Below are 19,993 nucleotides of genomic sequence, written 5' to 3' on the forward strand. Positions count from 1 at the left end.
TATTTTAAAAAAATTATTTTTTCTATAATAATACTCTACAGCAAAATATGATGTAATTATTGTACTGTGATACCCATTATATCATCCTATTTTATAACACAACAAAGCTAACCAGCCAGGTGATTTATGCCATTGAGGTATAAAAGTCAGTACTAAATTAATTATTTTCACCTCTGGCCTCTGGTAACCATAATTCCACTCTATTCCTTTGAGTTTAAGATTGGGGGAGAGGGGACTTATATTATTGGTTTCCTTTTGTTTTATTTTGTTTTGTTTTTTCTTATTTTTAAGAGTATTTTTATCAATTCTTTGAGAATTTTTTTTTTAATTTGTCTTACTATGTAGCTGATCTCAAACTCACATTTGTCCTCAATCCCAGCTGAGTTCAATTTTTTTTTTTTTTAACTCCACATATAAACAAGATTATTTGCCTTTCCAGGCTCCAGGCTTGGCTTATTTCATAATATCCATTTATCCATTTTGCTGAAAATTACAAGATTCCTTTTTTTAAAAAGCTGAATAATATTTCGAACAATTTTCAGACAAAAGAAAATTAGAAATAAAAGGAGAATCTATGTCTAAAACATAACAATAAACTTAAAATTAAAAAGAACTTCATTTTAAAATAGTTTGATAAAAAACTTCTGAATAAAATTTTTAATTTAAGTAACTTTGATTTCTCTAGACTGATGGGGAATGCCCTTCTGTATGCTGTATATATAAGTTTCTCTTATTTGTTAATGAATAAAGCTGTTTCAGCCAGTGGTCAGGAAGGATGTAGCCAGGCAGAAAGTATAGGTGGGGCTAACAGACAGAAGTCTTGGAAGAGAACACAGATAGTAAGTCACCAGGGAGATGCCATGTAGCTGCCAAAGGAGTAACATGCTGGAGCACTAAGAGTAAGCCACAGCCTTGTGGTAATACATAGTTTAATAGAAATGGGTTAATAATTAAAAAACAGCTAGCAAAAAGAAACCAGAGCCATCAGCCAAACAGTTTATAATTTAACTTCTGTGTGTTTATTTGGGACTAAATGGCTGCGGGACCAGGTAGGACAGAAAATCTGTCATCATTAGACAGGGTACATGAGTTATTTCATTTCCTAATCACTTTCTAATTACTGCTTATTTTCTAAGGCTCAGAAAAATTACTACACATTGAACATCATGCTGACTGTTATTTTATAAGTATCTTCTCAAAGACACTTTCATCTTTCTATAATAGATTTCCTTTTATTTGTGTGTTCCTGTTCTGTCTCTTGCCCTTCCAATAACAAATATAAACAAAGATAAATGATAGTGATACATATTTTTGTGATAAATGGAGCTTATTCTATTTTCCTTTGTAAAATTGTTACAAATTTAAAGAATACAGATACAGAAAGATTTTAAGATATATTTGCAAATAATGAGCAGATTACAGGGTTGAGGATTAGTTCAGTGTTCACTTAGAATGGGCAGGCCTGGGTTCAATCCCTAGCACCACCAAAAAACAACAACAACAACAAAAAGACACTAACATGTGTACTTCAAATATATTAACATGGTGTATAGCTAAGTACACATATTAAAAGGATAAAAGGCAAATTAATAACAGTATGAAGATGGACAACAAGAGATGAGACGTTTATATAAACTAATCTTGCATTACTTTAATTTTTAAAAGATTATCTATATAAAACTAAGAGATTAGATGCTGTTTTGGTCAACACTGCTGATGATATTCTAATAAAATGTTTAAATATTAGATATTAATAAAATTCAAATTTGACACTGAACCTTTCAATTTTGGATTGGGCTCTAGTTCTTCCATTTTCCCGTGTTTTATCATCATCTTTCTTGGGTGGAATTATAGTTGGTTCCAAACCAAACAACTCTTGAAGACGTCCATAAAGATCCGAACGATTGTAGACATGAAATTCAAAGTCATTAACTGTGATATATAATCTGGTTTCTGCCTTTGGATCTAAAGACACAAGTTACCCAAAGAAAAGAAAAGAAAAATGAATGAATGAATAAAAGTAAGAAACAGAGTAATGAACAGAAAGGTTGCAGTCATTCAGCCAACTTTTCATGAATTTTAATCAAAATATTTTGTTGTCAAATCTTCTTTCACAAAGTAAAACAAACTTACTTATAAGAGAGGACCTTTGCTTCTACAGAGAAAGTTTCAAGTCATCAGTCTCATGTTAATCACAGCAGGAGAAATTTACCTAAGATCACTTTTGTTCTAAAATAAGATGTTACATTTTTGTAACATCTTTTGTAATCTTAGTTTATTTTTCACTTCCATCTAACAGGTTCTATTGACTATTCTTTTAAATTAGATAATCAGTTTAAAACAATAACCTTAACTTTTAAAAATGAGTGAAAAAACTTTTTAGAAGTAGATGAAACTATAATTTAAACAAGAGGTATCTACCCTTCACTAAGATACCAAATTTTACCAAAACTACTTTCTTCATGTTTCTTGCCAAAAAAAGTAATGTTGAAACCTATAAGCAAATATAAATTTTTAACTAATAACACATACTGCCACTCACATTTTTAATATGAAAACAAACCATAAACATTTATTTTTCCACATAGCAATCATGTTACTTCAATTAAGGTATTTTCTTATCATTTAATATGAAAAAAGTACAATTAAACAAGTAAATCAAAAACTCTATCATGATTCAGGTTTTAAGTTTTGCTTAGTAATCAACAGTATTACACCAGAGACTTCAAGGTCAAAGACTAAGTAGGCAGCACTAAATGTTTTCCATTTTTCTGAAACAAGACTAAACCATCACCTGACATCCCTACCCAAACCCAATACACAATATTCCTCATCAATAGTAAGTCTGTCTTTTCCATTGCTAAAGCTCAAGTTTTGACTGCTCTTTCATGTCTCAGAGATAATCAGACAATCCTGACAGTTTTTCTTGAAACATTCATAATCCAACCACTTTTTAATGCTTGGGTCAAGTCAACATCTGTTTTCACTTATTGTAACAGTCTCCTAACTGGTCTCTGCTTTTGTTCTGCTCTTGTTCGTGCTGTGTTTAACATACTGACCAGATTATTTAAAACTCAAGATCATTTCATTCTCTATTCCTAAATTTTTAATCTTTCTATGTCACCCAGAAAAATAATATGGCCATTCAAATATGCAAGTTCTACACAATCTTCACTCTGAACTGTAATCCTGTTTCTACCCCAACCCCAAGTAAATTAGCCTAGTGGTACTGGCAATGAAAACGGGACTGAAGAACCACAGAAAGCTCTCCCTGAGACAATTACATACTCCAACCGGAGGCTCTCCTGATTTCCCAGGAGCAACTTCAAAAGTACTCCACATTTAACTTGCCCTGCTTTTATATTATTTTTTACCACAGTATTTACCTCATTACTTGATGATTATCTGAATCTTCCCAACATGAATGTAGGAAGCTCAGTGAATGGTGGGGATAAAATTTAGGCTATATTGAAACATTATTAGCCTAGAGATCATCCTTTCCTTCTAAAAATCACTTTTGAAAAATATTAAATAACAAGTTTTTAGTTTTAAAAAGCACAAATTGACTTCAGTTTTAGAAAAGAGAAATTTTTGAGTCCACATCCTACATTTTTCTGTATCCTATTGTTTCGATTTGTTTTGACTGCACTGACAATATTTCAGCCAGAGTTCTAATACTAAATCAAATTTCTGATTGATATCCACACTTATACAACCTGCAGTTCTTCAGGGTCTCTGTCCATGATCCTTTCTATCAATGTAACCAGCCTTCTATAATTCCCACAAGTATCCTATACAACCACACTCACTCCATCCTTCATCCCTACCCCAACACACACATAGAGACAAGTGGTCTAAAAGCATATCCACAGACAGAGAAACAATATACCTATTGAAGAGACAGATACACAAAGATGTACACCACACACAGGTGCACTCACATATAGACAATTCTTACAGTCATACATGAATGTCTGCAACTATTAGCACAATGACAGTACTACCTTCACTGAGATAAATTCAGTGGTTCACACAGATCAGAAGGTAAATATCCCCGAGAGGGATATGTCCACTCAAAGACAGACAAATATCCCTCCAAAACACAGGCAGTCCTTCAAAGGCATCTATCTCCACAAACATATACATACTCATAAGTAATAGCTTCTTTTATTAAAAATAAAAGTTGGGGATATTTATACTGGATTCCCCAAGAACTAGACAAGGAGATGAATAAACAGGAGACATAATGTGTGGATCCTCACACATTTTTTTTTTATTAATGTGGTGACCAGAGACAAGTATTTTACTATTTTAACTACACACACCATATTTGTTTCATATATAAAATAAGAACATCACTACCAACTTACAGGAAGGAATGTTGTATATAATAATTAGTTTCCTTAACAAATCAACATTTTTATTAGTTATATATGTTATATACAATTACTTGTATATATATGGACTTTGCATCTGTAGATTCAACCAACCATGACTGTAAATATTTTTAAATTGTGCCTATACTAAACATATACAGATTTTTCTCTTTATTCCTTAAACAATACAATGATTATTTACACAGCACACAAACTGAATCAAGTATTATGAATAAACCAGAAATAAAGTACACAGGAAGAAGGCTGTAAGCCACATGCAAAAATATGCTTTTTATATAAAATACTTGAATATTCTTGAATTTCCCTACCCATACAACAAAGAGCAATGTCCTGAAGCCAATCTTCTGATCATACTGAGGGTGAGCAAAACTTCCTTTTGAGTTATAGTTTCAAAAGTTTTTTCATCCTGTGATGTGATATAATGTAATACTGTACAATAATAAAAACAATGCACCTGGACTCAACACAGTACTATAGACTCAGCTTTAAGCTAAGCACTTTTACTCACATTTTCTCACACAACCCCCAAAAGTATTGTAGCAGCTGGAGCCCATTACTGAAATCTCAAGAAGACTAGAAACAAAGTTTCTAAATATTGACACCCTTAAACAGAAAATTACCTATGCAGTTGTATTAATGTATGAAAGCAAACTATTAAGCTGTAATAAATTTTAAAAGTATATCACATAACACTAAAACTTGTAAGCAACAAGATGACAGAAAAGGTTATTATTCTTTCCACTTCTTAAAATAAGAATCCCTTCTGTGTAAGAAAGATGCATGACTAATTATCCAGGTCCATATTCACCTAAACACTATGACATATTAAGATGAAACTGGTCCTGCTAGCTAATTATTTTCTAAAAGAATGGCTTAAAATCAATTATCCCAAAACAAAAACTTTTTACAGACATCTATTGCAAATAACTAATTTCATAACCTGGACAATACAGGTACACCAAATTATATAGTTAAAAAGCATTAAATGTCTCTTTTCTTTCCTGCTCCTCCTCCTCCTTCAAATTCTATAGTTAAAAAGCATTAAATGTCTCTTTTCTTTCCTCCTCCTGCTCCTCCTCCTCCTCTTCTTCTTCTTCAAGACAATCCTGAACAACCAACAAATCTCTACATTCTTGGCTAAAATTATTCCAACCAACATCTACAGCACAGAATTTATGGGCCCTGTGGTGATATGGGTAGGGGAAAAGAGACCCCTTCCCTTGCCACCTGAAGTCATAAGAGTAGAAGAGCTGTCCCTGCCACTCACCAGCTGCAGCACCTGGGAGAGCTGGCCCTGCCTGTTGCTCATATCTGCAAGGGGTGAACTAACCAGGGCAATGCTGGGGAGCTCACTCTGGTGGTGAGGACAGGGAGGGCTGACTGGATGACCGACCCTGCAATTACCCAGATTCTGATCCAGAGTTATGAATTGGCCCAACCCAACATCCACCCTATCTGTGATCTGCAGGAGCACATGAAGGGACTGGTCCTGCAGACCCAATGCTGTAGGATTTCCAAAACACAGGGAAACAACAAGATATCCATGAGGAGTCCCAGTGAGGGTCCAGTATCAATAGTGTACATAAACCTAGAGGCCTCAAACCAGACCAATAACTTCTTGCAATGAACAGCTGTAAGTAAATAAAATATGTGGATGAAAAGGTGCATGCATGACTGTGTCACACTACAGTTTCCATGACGAGATTGATTTTTCCTTTTTTTTTTATTATTTTCCTCCTAAATTGGGAGGGAGGTTCAAGGGCAGAGGGTAGATACAAAGGGATAGAGAAATGAATGGGATCTAGATGTATGATGTAAAACACACAACAGATAAAAAGAAACTTAAAAAAAAAGAATTTGTGAACCCTGAACACCACTCTTTTCTTCTAATCAAACAACTCTAATTTCTAATAAAAATCTTGGCCCTACCAAGGGACAGTTTTTAGTTCACCAGTTTTCAGTTCTGTGTAGCTTCTGTTTTCAGGCCCACACTCCAGCAGGACTGCTAAGATTTTCATCAAGAAATGTAAACCATCTATACAAACTGGATAATTATCAAAGCACATGAATCAGATATTGGAGTTCAAGTTGATGGTCAGATAAGCAAAGCAGCCAAATCAGTAGCTCTTTTCTCTACCCAGGCTGAAGCAATCCTGCCCACAACACGGCTAGAGACTAACTGTCCAAACGTGGCTAGAGATCAAAATGTCCCAGAATGAATGTCTGTTCCCATTTTATATACCTCAAGTGCTGAGATTAAAGCCGTGTGATCCCAAGTGCTGAGATCGCCTTTGTGTGAGCTGTTTCTTTCTCTTTTAGATTGGATCAGTTTCATGTAGCTCAGTGTGGCCTTGAACAGAGATTCACCTGCCTGCCTCCTAAACCCTGAGATTAAAGCTGAGTATGTGTTACCACTGCCTGACCTCTATGGCTTGTGGCTAGCTTTGCACTCTCAGGCAAGCTTTATTAAATCATAAATAATATATCACCACAAATCTGCTCTTAAATCAGAAAAAACCAATATATTAGCTATAAAGTCCTACTAGAGAATATAGTCCACTATTATATGTTAAAAATAATTACATAAACTACTAATAGTGCTTGGATTTTGTCAGTGCTAAATTCCAGGCTATTCATTTACTTTTCTATGTACCTTATTCTAAAACTCTGACCCCCAAATCATGAAAGAGTATTAATATGTATACATTGAACAATGCACTCTACCTTGCTATTTCACATGTCTTTACTTTTGACAGGTATGATTATGAATACTGCTAAGAACATCGACTTCCATAATAGAGAATTATCTTTAAAAATACATGGAATATGTAATAAGTTTATAACTAACATTAACTCAATAGTGAAAAATGTAACTCTTTCCTCTAAGACTCAATGAACAAAAGAATATACACCCTCATGTCTTTTCAAAATTGTTGTGGTTCCTTGTCCAAGCAAAAGCCAAGAGAAATAAGTGAGACATCAATAGGGAAGAAAGACATTAAACTGTTATTTTTCTGACAATATGGTCTTGTTAGAAAATCTTCAATATTTCACCAAAAACTCTTAAAACTGACAAAACTCAGCAAAGTTACAAGATTAAAGATTATCAACATACAAAATTCATTAACATTTCTCCACACTAACAGAAAATTTTCAAGATAGCAATCTCTACAAGTTACCAGAATTAAAAAATATAAAGTATTTAAGATTAAATTACCCAAGGGAGTTAAAGTCCTAGACACTATAAAACTATAAAACATAAAGGAAAGAAGCTGAATTTTAAAAGAAAACGTATTCCATATTCATGGGTTAGATGAATAGTATTAAAATTTTACTAATGAAAGTTATCTATTGAATCAATGTAATCCCCTCAAAATTCCAGTGTCATTTTTCACAGCTGTGCTGGTTTGAATGAGAATGTCCCCACAGGCTCATAAATTTGAATACCTGGTCACCAGGGAGTAACACTATTTGAAAGGATTAGGAGGTAGACCTTGCTAGAGAAAGTATATCACTAGCTTTGAGGTTTCAAAAAAGCTTATTCCCAGCCTAGAGCCCCTCTCTTCCTGCTACCTGCAGACCTGGATATAGAACTCTCAGCTACAACTCTAGCGCCATGTCTGCCTGCATGCCACCATGCTCCCTACCATGATGGTAATGGACTAAACCTCTGAAACTGTAAGCCAGCCCCAACTAAATACTTTCCTTTTTAAGATGTAATGGTCATGGTATGTGATCACAACAATAGAACACTGGTCAAGATAACAGCTAAAGGAAAAATAATTCTAAAGTTCATGTGGAACTACAGAAGAACCCAAATTGTCAAGGAAATCATGAAAACAAAAACACAGTTAGAGATAATTAACATATTCAATGTTAAACTATACATAGTGATGCCACTAAAACAGTACAATACTGGTGTAAAAGCAGACACACAGACCAATAGAACACGAAAGTCTGTTAATGAACCCAAGAACCTACAGTAAACTGATTTTCAACAAAAGTGACAAAAACACACAATGGGAAAACAAATCTCTTTAATAAATGGTGTTGACAACTATAATCCACATGCAGGACTTCATCTCAAAACCATATATAAAAAAATCAATTAAAAGTGGTCTGAAGACTTATAAAACCCCAAATCATAAAACTACCAGAAAAAAAATAACTGCATAATAACTAAACACCACCCTGGGTCTAGACTTGACCACAAAACACAAGTAAAAAAAGACTAACAAAATTATATCAACATAAAAGTATTTTCATTACAAAAAAAAAAAAAAGAATTAACAGAGGGTACAAACTATTCATTAAGAGCAATATTTTCAAACTACATAACTGATGAAGTCTTCTGCTAAAGACTGTACTCAAAATATATACGGAACTCAAACTACACAAAGAACTGGTTAAAAAACGAAAAAGAGACCTAACACTTCTCAAAAGAAGCCATATAAATGCTAACAGGAAAGTAATTAACACCACTAATCAAATGAGACATGGTGACACATACATAGTTCCAGCTACTAGAAAGGCTGAAGCATAGGACCTCTTGCACCCATGAAACAGACACCAGGCTGGGTAACACAGCAAGTATGAATAAAAAGAAGCTGAAGAATATAGATGTCTAAGAAAGATTACAGCACAAAGAGGCCATTTTAGTCAGAATATTGTTAGGTCCACATATTCACAGATGCTAGAAACATGGATAGAGAGCATACTGAAGACATAACTGGATAATATGTCATAATGGATTAATTTAAGCAACATATAAGTAAGAGCATTATAAATGCCAAGTTATTAAAAACTATTATATGAAACATTTAATGCACATAAATAAATAGTCTGAATAAAATAAATAAATAAATAAATAAATAAATAAAAATTCTGAGTATATGATTAAATGCCTTTGAAATATATAAAAAGAAAAACTTACCATGTTGCTTCTGCTTTGGATTATACATTTTCCACCACCGAAAAATAATAAATCCATCTTGAATCCTGAGGGAAGACAGATTACAAAAAAAAAAAAAAAAATTACTAAAATCATTTTTTTATAAATGTATTTATTTATTATGTATACAGTGTGTTCTGGATGCATATGCCTGCACCACAAAAGAGGACCCCCCAGATCTCATTACAGATAGTTGTAAGTCACCAATGTGGTTGCTAGGAATTGAATTCAGGACCTGTGGTAGAGCAGCCACTTCTCTTAACCTCTGGGCCATCTCCCCAGCCTCTAAAATATTTTTTTTTTTTTTTAACCCCAGCTAACCTCAAACTTGTGATGTCAAAAATGACCTTGAACTTCTTTTGGATCATTCTGTCTCCACTTCCAAGTGTTGGGATTAAAGGAATTCCCCCCTAATCCTAGCTTTATTTAACTCACTCTTCTTTCACCATCTTTCAGTGAAACAGAAAACTGCCTAACTCCAAATTAAGAAAAGTGTTTATTTAATTGAGAAAAATTGTACAGGTTTATCATGTATAATATATGCTAGAATATATTTACAGGAAAAAGAAATTCAGGGAAAAAATCTATTTTAAGTAACATTTTTAAGTATAAAACTTACATTTAAAAAGTCAAATCTTAAAGATGGTATTAACAAACTCAGGGAAATATTTCTAAGATACTCCTTCCTACCTATCAATAACTTATGGCTTTATACCTTAAAAATACCCATTCTCAGATTTATAACTTGAGTTAGAAATAATTTTAGGCTATCACAGGAATTGATTCCCCGTTTTAAATGAAGTATAAGCAATGCCAAGTTATTAACCCAAAAGAACATAAAAGTACAAGTTTTTCTTCAATGCTTACAGAAAACACTTTAATCATATTATTGTTTCCTATTATATTCAGATTAGTTTTATATTCTTATAGCAAAATTACCGTTGCTAATATATGTTCAATACTTGTATGCTGACCTTGAATAAAGAGCAAATTGATGAATACTACCAATATCCCTAAAATTTGTTTCATGTAACAACCATTGATATGGTCAGTTAACTCAATGGTTCAATTTTCCACCTACAAATCAAATGAAATTATTCATTTTTATAAACTGCTAGCTAAAAAACTTTGCTGGTCTAAATAAACAATTTTAAACATTACTGAATAAACAGCTTTTGATTTACAGCTTATTTAATATTAGATAAAACCATATTAAGAACATTTTATATTTCACATTTGTTTGGGTCTCTTCATTTTTACCTAATAGACATGTCTTCTGTAATGTAATATATTTCACGAACCATGACTTTGCCAGAAAGAACAGAGAAAGAGAAGGAACCTGTTACAGAGAAAAGACAATGGTAACTACAGTAATTCTTTTAATGCATAGTAGAGCATTTAGAGATTAGACTAATCTTAGCCTTTAAATTAATAATTAATCTTTTTCCATTCCCTCCTCCACATACTTACAACTTTTATAAACCTGTCATCTTTCTTTTCCAAGGAAACAAAAAGGGCCAAAAATATCACTATGGACTGAACTACTAAATAACCATTTATGTAAGTGCTCCATATGGGTAAATCCTTTAATTACAAAGAGCCACTACACATACACAAACAATATCTAATTGACAATTTTTCTCCAATACTCTGTCTGCATCAGTCATTTTCCCTGAATAATAGAAGACAATTTATGATTCAGAGAAGATTTCCTTATGCTCATTAAGAAGTATTTGAATATAAAGAAAGCTGGAGTGGCTCTATCCAGCCACCTCTCCTCCTCCCATACAACCCAATAACCATTAGGCTTCCCAAGGAACATGGCTTCCTAATACAAATTCTCATCCTCTTACAAAATTTCTCCTAATAGTAAGAAACTAAATAAAACTGGCCACAAAATGAAATACACAAAATTATCTCAACTTACAGATTTTTTTAAGTATCAACTTTATAAAAGGGGTCTCCCCTTTTATATTGAATATTCAAATTCAAGGAAATTCAATTTAAGTATTTTAAGTTTCTCAAATATTTTTATAAGCATCCTTTTAAGAAAAAAAAAAAAAAAAAAAAAAAACAAGCCGAAAGTTACTATAGAAACACTTTAAGCAATGAGAATAAGGTAAAAGTAACCAAATGGTAGTTCATTACTATCTAAGGAATGTTACAGGAAAGGCCAGACAGATTGATTACTTCAAACTCATGAACTAAAAATAATGTTCTAAAGCTACTAATTTGTTTACAAAATATAAATATATTATCTCATAATAATATGAAAGAAAGAAATACAGTGTTATACACACTTACCAATATGGATATAGCCATGCTTATACAATCTGTTCAGGACCAGTGTTAAAATGAGACCAACATTCCGAGAATTATAGTATGTGAGATAAATAATCCATCCACAAGACAAAATGGTAGCTGTTGAGAGGAAAAACAAATCAGCAAAGATTTACTTCCATATAGTAATCTGTACTCTGACATTTAACACTTGAAATTTTAAAATCGTAAGATTTTTCTTTCTTACATAACTTTTTCTTTAATTATTTCACTAAATAAATTAATTAATAGAATTTAAAAACGGAGATTTTCATCAGATTAAAAGGCAATGCTTCAAGAACTTGAAAGGTATTACTGCTCCACACCTCTGCCTTCAGTTTTGGTTAAGAAAAAAAAAAAAAATTATTTTAGCAGTTTCTTGCGTTTACAGCATTTACGTGTAAATTAGTGTCTCACTCTAACAGCCTTCAACATACTTTCTTTGTTCTGTATACTATTCTACTCCCTCTTCTCTGCCATGATTCCCAATTTTGTCCTTCCATTGGTATTCTACAAATCCTGCATGTTCCATTTTTACTCTTATTAGTTCACCTTTATTATTCTCTGAATATTCTAATTCATCTATCATGTCTTCAAGCACTGGGATTCAATTTTCACTTGATCTATTTATTAATGAGATTTTTTACTAAGTTTTTTTTATTTTGATTTATTGACATTTTCATTTCCAAAATTTCAAAGTGACTTATTTTCAGCATTTCTATGTCTCTTTTAAATTCTATCTTATCTCTGTATTGTCTTCTTTATTTCATAAAACTGTTTATGCTCTTTGAATTCATTCAGTCTTCTTTGCTCTCACTGAGCATTCTTATATTATTGACTTCCATGAGCCTTCATCCAATTTGCTCTCATTGGAGTCTATTATTATGTAACCAGGACTTGCTTTTTTTTTTAATGTATGTAAGTTGTTGTTTGTTTGGGGGGGATTGGTTTTTGTATTTTGTTTCTGTGTTGGGATTTAAGCATCTGGGATGACTCACTGGCTAGACTTTTTAATCACCCATATTTTTTTTCAGTGCAAATATGTGCAGTGTTCAAGGGGAACTAAGTTATAATATGGTTAAGGTGTCATTTTCCCTTATTGCAATTGACTCGCCTCTGACAGTAAATCACTACTAACTTCAGGATGAGTCTATTATGAAAACAGAATAATCTTCAATTAAAATAATTGTCCCAAACCTAATAACTTTAGATGAGTTCAAAAACAGTGTGCAACAAGGTATTAATGATTAAAGACAGTGATGGAAAAAAAAGAAAAACTAGTAAAAAGTATTAGAGCAGCACACATAACTAGTCACAAAAGTCATCTACAAAGTTTATAGTTTTTTTAATTCTTACTTGATAATTGTTTTTGTTCTTTTTATTTATTTATGTTTCTTCTTTTACATATCGATCCCAGTTCCCTTTCTTTTCCTCCTTCCCTCCCTCCCTCCTTCATATATGTTTTAAACACCCTGTTCATGATTACACAAAGGAAAAACACAAAAACCATTGTTTTGATAATGAACTGTCCTTTTCTTTTAAATGTGTAACTACTTTCTAGGTAAGGAAAAAGTAATGTGCAGCAGATTGAGATGTGACCTAACAAATCAGAGTAGATCTTCACTTCAAAATAATGCCAGAGTTTTTAAAAAACAAAGCAGTCGCTTTATATTCATTTTATTTTTTGGCTTTTATTAATAATTTATAGTAGTTTTCTTTTGTCAAATAGAAAATAGAACTCCAAGTCTGATGGGAGATGTCATTCTGTATATATTTCTCATACTGGTTAATAATAAAGCACTGTTGGCCAATAGGAAAGGAAGATAGGAGGGACTAGGAGACAAGGAGGAAATAGGAAGTAGGAAGGAGGAGTCAAGATGGAGAGTCTGGAGAGAGCAGTATGTGGTAGCCAGCTCCCGGTAAGAAGAACACATGGACATACATAGATTAACACAAATGGGTTAATAACTAAGGCAGAGCTAGCCGATAAGAAACAAGTAACCGGGCCAACAGTATTGTATCAAATACAGAGTCTCTGTGCATTATTTGGGGCTGGCGCGGCGGCAGGACAAGACCGGGCGGTGGCAGGCGGAAAAACCGTACTCGTTACACAAGTCTAAATTGTAATTCAACCCTACCTACATATTATGAAGCATCATTATCCCTTCAATATATGTGTCACCTCTACCCATATTCCAGCCTTATAGCACATGGCATCACATCATAAAAGAGGCAAAAGCATGCACTTAGGAAAAATTGCTATGTAATCCACGCTATTATTAGAACAGGAAAATGAAAGCCTATCTTCATTAAACTGCTTTGAGCATTGAAACAACACATGTAAACTTCCTACTGTATTCAGTATTCCCAAGATGTTAAACAAAGTATCTGTGTGCCTCCTTTTCCTTTCTACCCTTCCTAATTTCCCTTCCACATTTCAAGTTCCTACATCAAAAACCAACTCAAACAGCACAATTTCACATCAATTTGTGCAGCAATAACAGCCTTCAATAACTCACTTTACGCTAGTATTACTTTATACTTCTTCCTTTTCTCCTTCATATTCATTCACTCATTTCTTCTTTCTCCCTTCTTACTATTTAATTTAATTATTCATTGTTTTGAACTATTTGTATATACTTAGAAAACTTCTAGACCATTATACAAAAAAGTTATAAATAGCATAAACCACTACCATTACCCCCCGACTGGGAAACAAAGAAATTAAAATAAAGATTAAATATTTGTTATCTCACTATAAAATATACTTAACATGGACATGTATTATGTTTGTAATAAAAATGTTTGTGTAAGTGCTGGAGTAGGGGTAGGAAAGGTAATTTAAACAGGAAAACTAAACTTAAGACAATGTCTTTTCTCTCCCCCACCTCTCATAAGCCAGATAACTAGGCAGCCTAAGAATAAGAAAACAATACAGAGCAGTTTCCAGAGCAAATATTCAAAAGACATACATAAAGTCATCTTCCTAAAGATAAATGAACACTAGCTACTCCAACATTCCAGGTTGAGTCAACCACTGCCTAAAATTATACAGTTGTTAATGCATAACAAAATATTTTTTAAAAATATATTCTACTTACCAACAAGAAGCCAAACAACATTGGAATTGTGTTCTGTAAGAAAATCTTCTAATTGAGTGATACTGGGGACAATGCTGTCATTCTTCCTTTGATCCATTACTGATGTTTTTTCAGAACATCTAAGGCCTAAAAGAGATCAAGAGTTAAACTTAGACTCAAAATTCAAAAAATTCAAATAGAAATCATGTAAAGGAATAAAAGGTGAATTAAAGTTTTTTTTATGTCACTTTCTATTCCTTTCACTAGGAATGCAAGCAAACAAGAAATAAAATGTATACATATTTCTATCCTAATAGAAGACTATGATTCACATTAGTAATCCCTTGATTTTATCAAAGTGGCCAAATCTCTGGGAGTTAGAGACCTGCATATAGTCTACATTAGCAAGTTTCAGGGTATACACAGGGATACTATATCTAAAAAAAAAAAAAAAAATACTTAAAAAACGTAGTCACTAAGAGAGACATGATTACTATTAAAGATCACAGTAAAAATCTATTTTAATAAGAGGTATGAATCATCTACATAATTATTCATCTAATTTTTCCCAAAAGTTAGCACTTTATATTATATTTATATATTAAATAAATCTCTTTGTGTATTCTTCAATATTCAACAGGATAACAACATTCCTATTCAAGTTCACTGTAGGTTGCATATGAAAAGTTACATGATCTCTTGCCATCACATGTTCCGGATAAATTATAAGAAAATATCAAACTAAACAAAAATGGTCAATTGTGTAGATAATTATGTATATGTACTGGTTTGAATAAGATGAACCCATAAGATCATACATCTGAATGGCTAGTTACCAGGGAGTGGAACTCTTTGATAGGATTAGAAAGATTAGGAGCCTTTTACTGAAGAAGTATGTCACTGGGGGGTGTCAAAAGCCCATGCCAGGCTAGGACTAACTCCCTCTCTGCTTGTGGATCAGGATGTAACTCTCAATTACTTTTCCAGCACCATGCCTGCCACACCTGAGACCATGTTCCCTACCATCACTGATTAAGCCTGAAACTGTAAACAAGCCCCCAATTAAATGCTTTCTTTTTATTAAAGCTGCTTTGGTTATGGTGTCTCTTCACAGCAACAGAACAGTGACTAAAACAGTGTGTATATACACATACACAGACAGGCAAGTCTGTGGTTATTTTTATATATAAAGCATGACTACGGTTATTTTTATATATAAAGAATTAATTAAAAAACAAGAAATAAATTTCTTATGTTATAATAAAAAAGAGGTATTTCCCTTTTAGTACAGTATTAATACAAATAACCCAATCCACTTACAACAAAAAGTATTCAGTTATAATTGTTTTAAAAATTTTAAACAAATTTTTAAAAACTCAAAAAAAAAAAAGAGGGTAAGGAATCATAAAGAGTACTATATAAATATTCCTTTTGACCAATTAACACAGATAAGTTTAGAGAAAAAAATAATAATAGTAAAATTTTTCAGGACACACAAAGAATGTATGAGGACAGTTTTTAATTGAAATTCAATGAACATGACTTGTCAACTTTCTAAATATATTTTTTGTTTGTTAACCATGACTCTCACTTTGGGAATCACAATAGATCATAATTTTTTAATACACATAACATAAAAAAGAAAATAAAACATCTCTTAAAAGTAAACGGGGACAAGTCTAACAGTAGACAGTGACAATGAAACAGCAAAAAGCTAGAGAAAACACTAGAATGATGTTTTTACTTTTACATTTTTCCCACTGTTTACAAACTGCGTAAGACATGTGTTCTTATTTCTCAAAGCACTGAAAGACCTGTCAATCACCAGCCTAAATTTTAGAAGGAAGGGGTCATTTTATAACCCATGAACATTCTCTTTTGTCCTTTTTTTGTTTAGCACTTTTTCTATTTAAATGGGAGGAACACTTTGAAAAGACCCACAGTTGGAAAAAAAAAGTGAGAACACACATTTGATACCAAATACTGAAAGAAAATAATGGAGAAAAAGAAGTCCAAGAACATACTTAGCTAAACCTGTAATTAGTATAGTAACATAATTAATATTAAAATAATTACTCCTAATCTCAATTACTCAGGTGGCTAAGCCTAGAAAATCACAAATTTAAGCACAGTAAAATCCGCATCTAGAAGTAAATTTAAATAAAATTTCATAACAAATTATGAGATAAAATGACATGCACCTATCTTATGTTTATTTTTTATCATCTTAGAGATGTCAAATGAATATATACTGAAGGAGACAAGATTAACTGAGGGATATGTTCTGGCATTCAAGTCTCCACACAAAAAGGTAATTTGTTTTTAATCAAATCCAAAAGGTAGGATGTATCCACAAAAACCTAGAATCCTCATCCAAAATCATCACCATCTACCTCTATAACAACTGATTCTTATCAAAGAAATGAAGAAAGAAGGTGTTGAAGATGCAAAGGTATAAATCTGTAGGATTATTATATACCAATATTCCCCTTAACATAAGATGAATGCAAAACTTTTAAGGACAATTCACCAAATTAAAAACCCAATGTTAAAAACACATCTTGAGCAAGTACAGAAGACCTTTGTGGTAATGTGAATGAGAATGACCTCCATAGGCTCATATGATTAAATACTTGGTTCCCGGTTGGTAGAATTATTTGGGAACAATTAGTAGGTGAGGCTTTCTTGGAGGAAGTATGTTACTGGGTGTAAGTTTTGTGGTTTCAAAAAACTCATCACTGCCAGTGTGCACCTCTCTGCCTCCCACTTGTGGATCAATGCTCTCAGCTGCTATTCTAGCCATTTGTTACCATGCCTCTGACCTGCCATCATAAACAACCCTCTGAAACCATAAGCCAAATTAAACTTTCTTTTATAAGCTGCCTTGGTCATGGTTTATCACAGAAATAGAAAAGAAACGAAACAATTGATACCAGGAAGTATGCTATTATACTGTGATAGGCCTGACTGTGCTGTCTTTGTTGTTGTTTTGGGGAAATATGGAAGACTATGGGACTTTGGACTAGAGAAGCAGTTGAATGCTGTAAGCTGAGCTTAAGAGATCATCCTGAGCTTAGAAGACAGAAGTACTGAGAGCAATGTAGACTATGGAGGCCCAGCTCAAGAGGGTTCAGATGGGAACAAGATTAGCAACTAGATTACAGGCCATTTTTGTAATATTTTGGCAAAAAAATATAACTGCCTTCTACAGTTGTCCTAAAATTTTGCCTGAGGTTAAATTGAAAAGTTAATGGAATAATTTCTTTGAAAGAGGAGATCTCAAGGTAGCTTAATATTGACTCTGTCACATAGTTACTAGTAATCACTCTTATGCACACACGTCTGCAATGAATAAGAGCATGTAGAGTAAATGGAATTATAAAGTGTACAGTTTGAAGAGTAAAAGAACATCAGGAAATTTAGTTTTAGAAGCAAGGTTTGTTCTAAAAGAGGTTAAGATCAAGGCTAGGCTTGATCTGCACTGGAATAAAGGTACACTAAGGGAAAGACCCCAGCCAACTAAGACTCCAACTTGAAAAGAAAAGGCCTAAGGAATTTAAAAGCAACAACAAACTAAAGCTGCAGTAAATGTGAGGCCAGGCTCCAACCAAAGTGAGCAGCAGAACTTGGCAATGTTTTCCACATGGATCTAGCTTTAGAGTCATGAAGGATAAGAGTAAAGAAGTTATAGAATCTTCCTCAGTGGTTAAGGACAGCAATGAAAATGAACCCTGAGTTGTGTGGGAGACCCCAAGATGTCAGAGCCATAGTATATCTGCCAGGGAGAGCTGAATACAGGGAGTGAAATGAGCCCAAGAATGAGACAGATGTGTAGTAAGATATTTATTTTGTTTCCTTCTGTGGCACTGACCACGCCCATTGGGGGTGGGGCCATGGGCGGAAGTGACCTGTGGAAGGAGGTCTGAGGAAGAGCCAGGGAACAAACTCTTGCTGGCTGGACTCAAGACAGGAGAGCATCCGGTGGAACTTGCTGGTGTTCATCTGTCTAGGTTGTAAGCTATTTCTCCCTGAATAAACATCTATTCGGCCTATTTGTTTATCCTGATCCTTATTTAACCGCAATACATATGTTGCAGGCAGAAAAGCTGGAAGGAAAGAGCCATCTAAGCCCTGTGACATCAGACACAGGGCTTGAGTTTTTCCTGCTGGGTTTCTTTCTTTTGGGCCAGTACTTCATTCCCAATTCTTCCCCCTTTAGAATGGCAATTCATATTCTAAACTATTGTATGTTAAAAGTACTTAATTTGCTGTTTGCTTTTATAAGGGCTTACAATGAAGACATTGCCTTGAGTCTCAGGCAAGACTTTAAATTTAGGATTTTTCAATAGTGTTGAGACAAGACTGGGGATTCTTGAAGCTGGATTAAAATTAGCATTATATGGCCAAAGTCAATCAGGGTCCAGGAGTGAAATATGGTGGCTTGAATGAGAATATGACCTCCATCAGTTCATCTTTGAATATTTGGTCCCAGTTGGTGAAACTGTTTGGGAAGGTTAGGAAGTATAGCCTTGGAGTAGGTATGCCACTAAGAGTAGCCTTCAATGTTTCAAAAAGTAGTGTCATTCTTAGTATGGTCTCTGCCTCCTGCTCATGAGTCAATATGTAAACTCTTAGATGCTGCTCCAGCCATCTGGCACCATGCCTTTGCTCCACAAACATAAGCCAAATTAAGTTGCCTTGGTCATGGTGCCTTATCACAGCAAGAGAAAAGAAACTAATACAGCCTTTGAGTAGGAAGAGGGTATTCTGACTTAAGGATCAAAGTAACTGGGTACCCATGGGAACCAGCGCTATACAGCTCAGCCACATCTCATGGTACATCAACTGCTTAATGAAGAGGAGCTGGAAGCTAATATAAGAACCTACTGCACAATCTTCATACCATAAATGATTCATGAAAAACAAAAGTGGTTCCTTCCTTTTCTTCTACCATCCTGAACAGTTCAATTTATTACCAGAAACTCAAAATGATACCTCTTGTATATATAGTCTATAAATACTTTTAAATGAATTAAATTCCTTTTAATCATGTTTAGCCATGCCTTTATTCTCTATAGAACCCATAATAAAGAAGGAAGGAAAGGAGGGAGGAAGAGAAAAGAAAGGAAAGAAAACACTTTAAGTTCAGTAGTTGTTGCAATCCTACATACTAAAAAGCTGACAGTCTAGCTCCAGGCAAACCTTGACTTTGGAGATCTAGACTCAAAAAAAAAAAAAAAAAAAAA

The 19,993-nt window shown here is 33.5% G+C and overlaps 1 protein-coding gene across 4 annotated transcripts in view; it reads right to left on the minus strand.

The window, feature by feature from the left end:
• The window catches only part of Bltp1 (bridge-like lipid transfer protein family member 1), a 176,825-nt gene that overhangs the window by 155,157 nt on the left and 1,675 nt on the right, over positions 1 to 19,993 (minus strand). For all 4 annotated transcript variants that reach the window (XM_051185792.1, XM_051185794.1, XM_051185793.1 and 1 more), the window contains exons 3-7: positions 14,769 to 14,894; positions 11,653 to 11,769; positions 10,609 to 10,687; positions 9,331 to 9,395; positions 1,779 to 1,965 (exon numbers count right to left, since the gene is read on the minus strand). In XM_051185792.1, coding sequence (XP_051041749.1) covers positions 1,779 to 1,965; positions 9,331 to 9,395; positions 10,609 to 10,687; positions 11,653 to 11,769; positions 14,769 to 14,865 — 545 coding nt within the window. In that variant the 5' untranslated portion in view covers positions 14,866 to 14,894. The remainder of the gene's footprint in view (positions 1 to 1,778; positions 1,966 to 9,330; positions 9,396 to 10,608; positions 10,688 to 11,652; positions 11,770 to 14,768; positions 14,895 to 19,993) is intronic.

Source organism: Phodopus roborovskii, unplaced genomic scaffold, assembly GCF_943737965.1.
Source record: "Phodopus roborovskii unplaced genomic scaffold, PHOROB, whole genome shotgun sequence".
Lineage (NCBI taxonomy): Eukaryota > Metazoa > Chordata > Mammalia > Rodentia > Cricetidae > Phodopus > Phodopus roborovskii.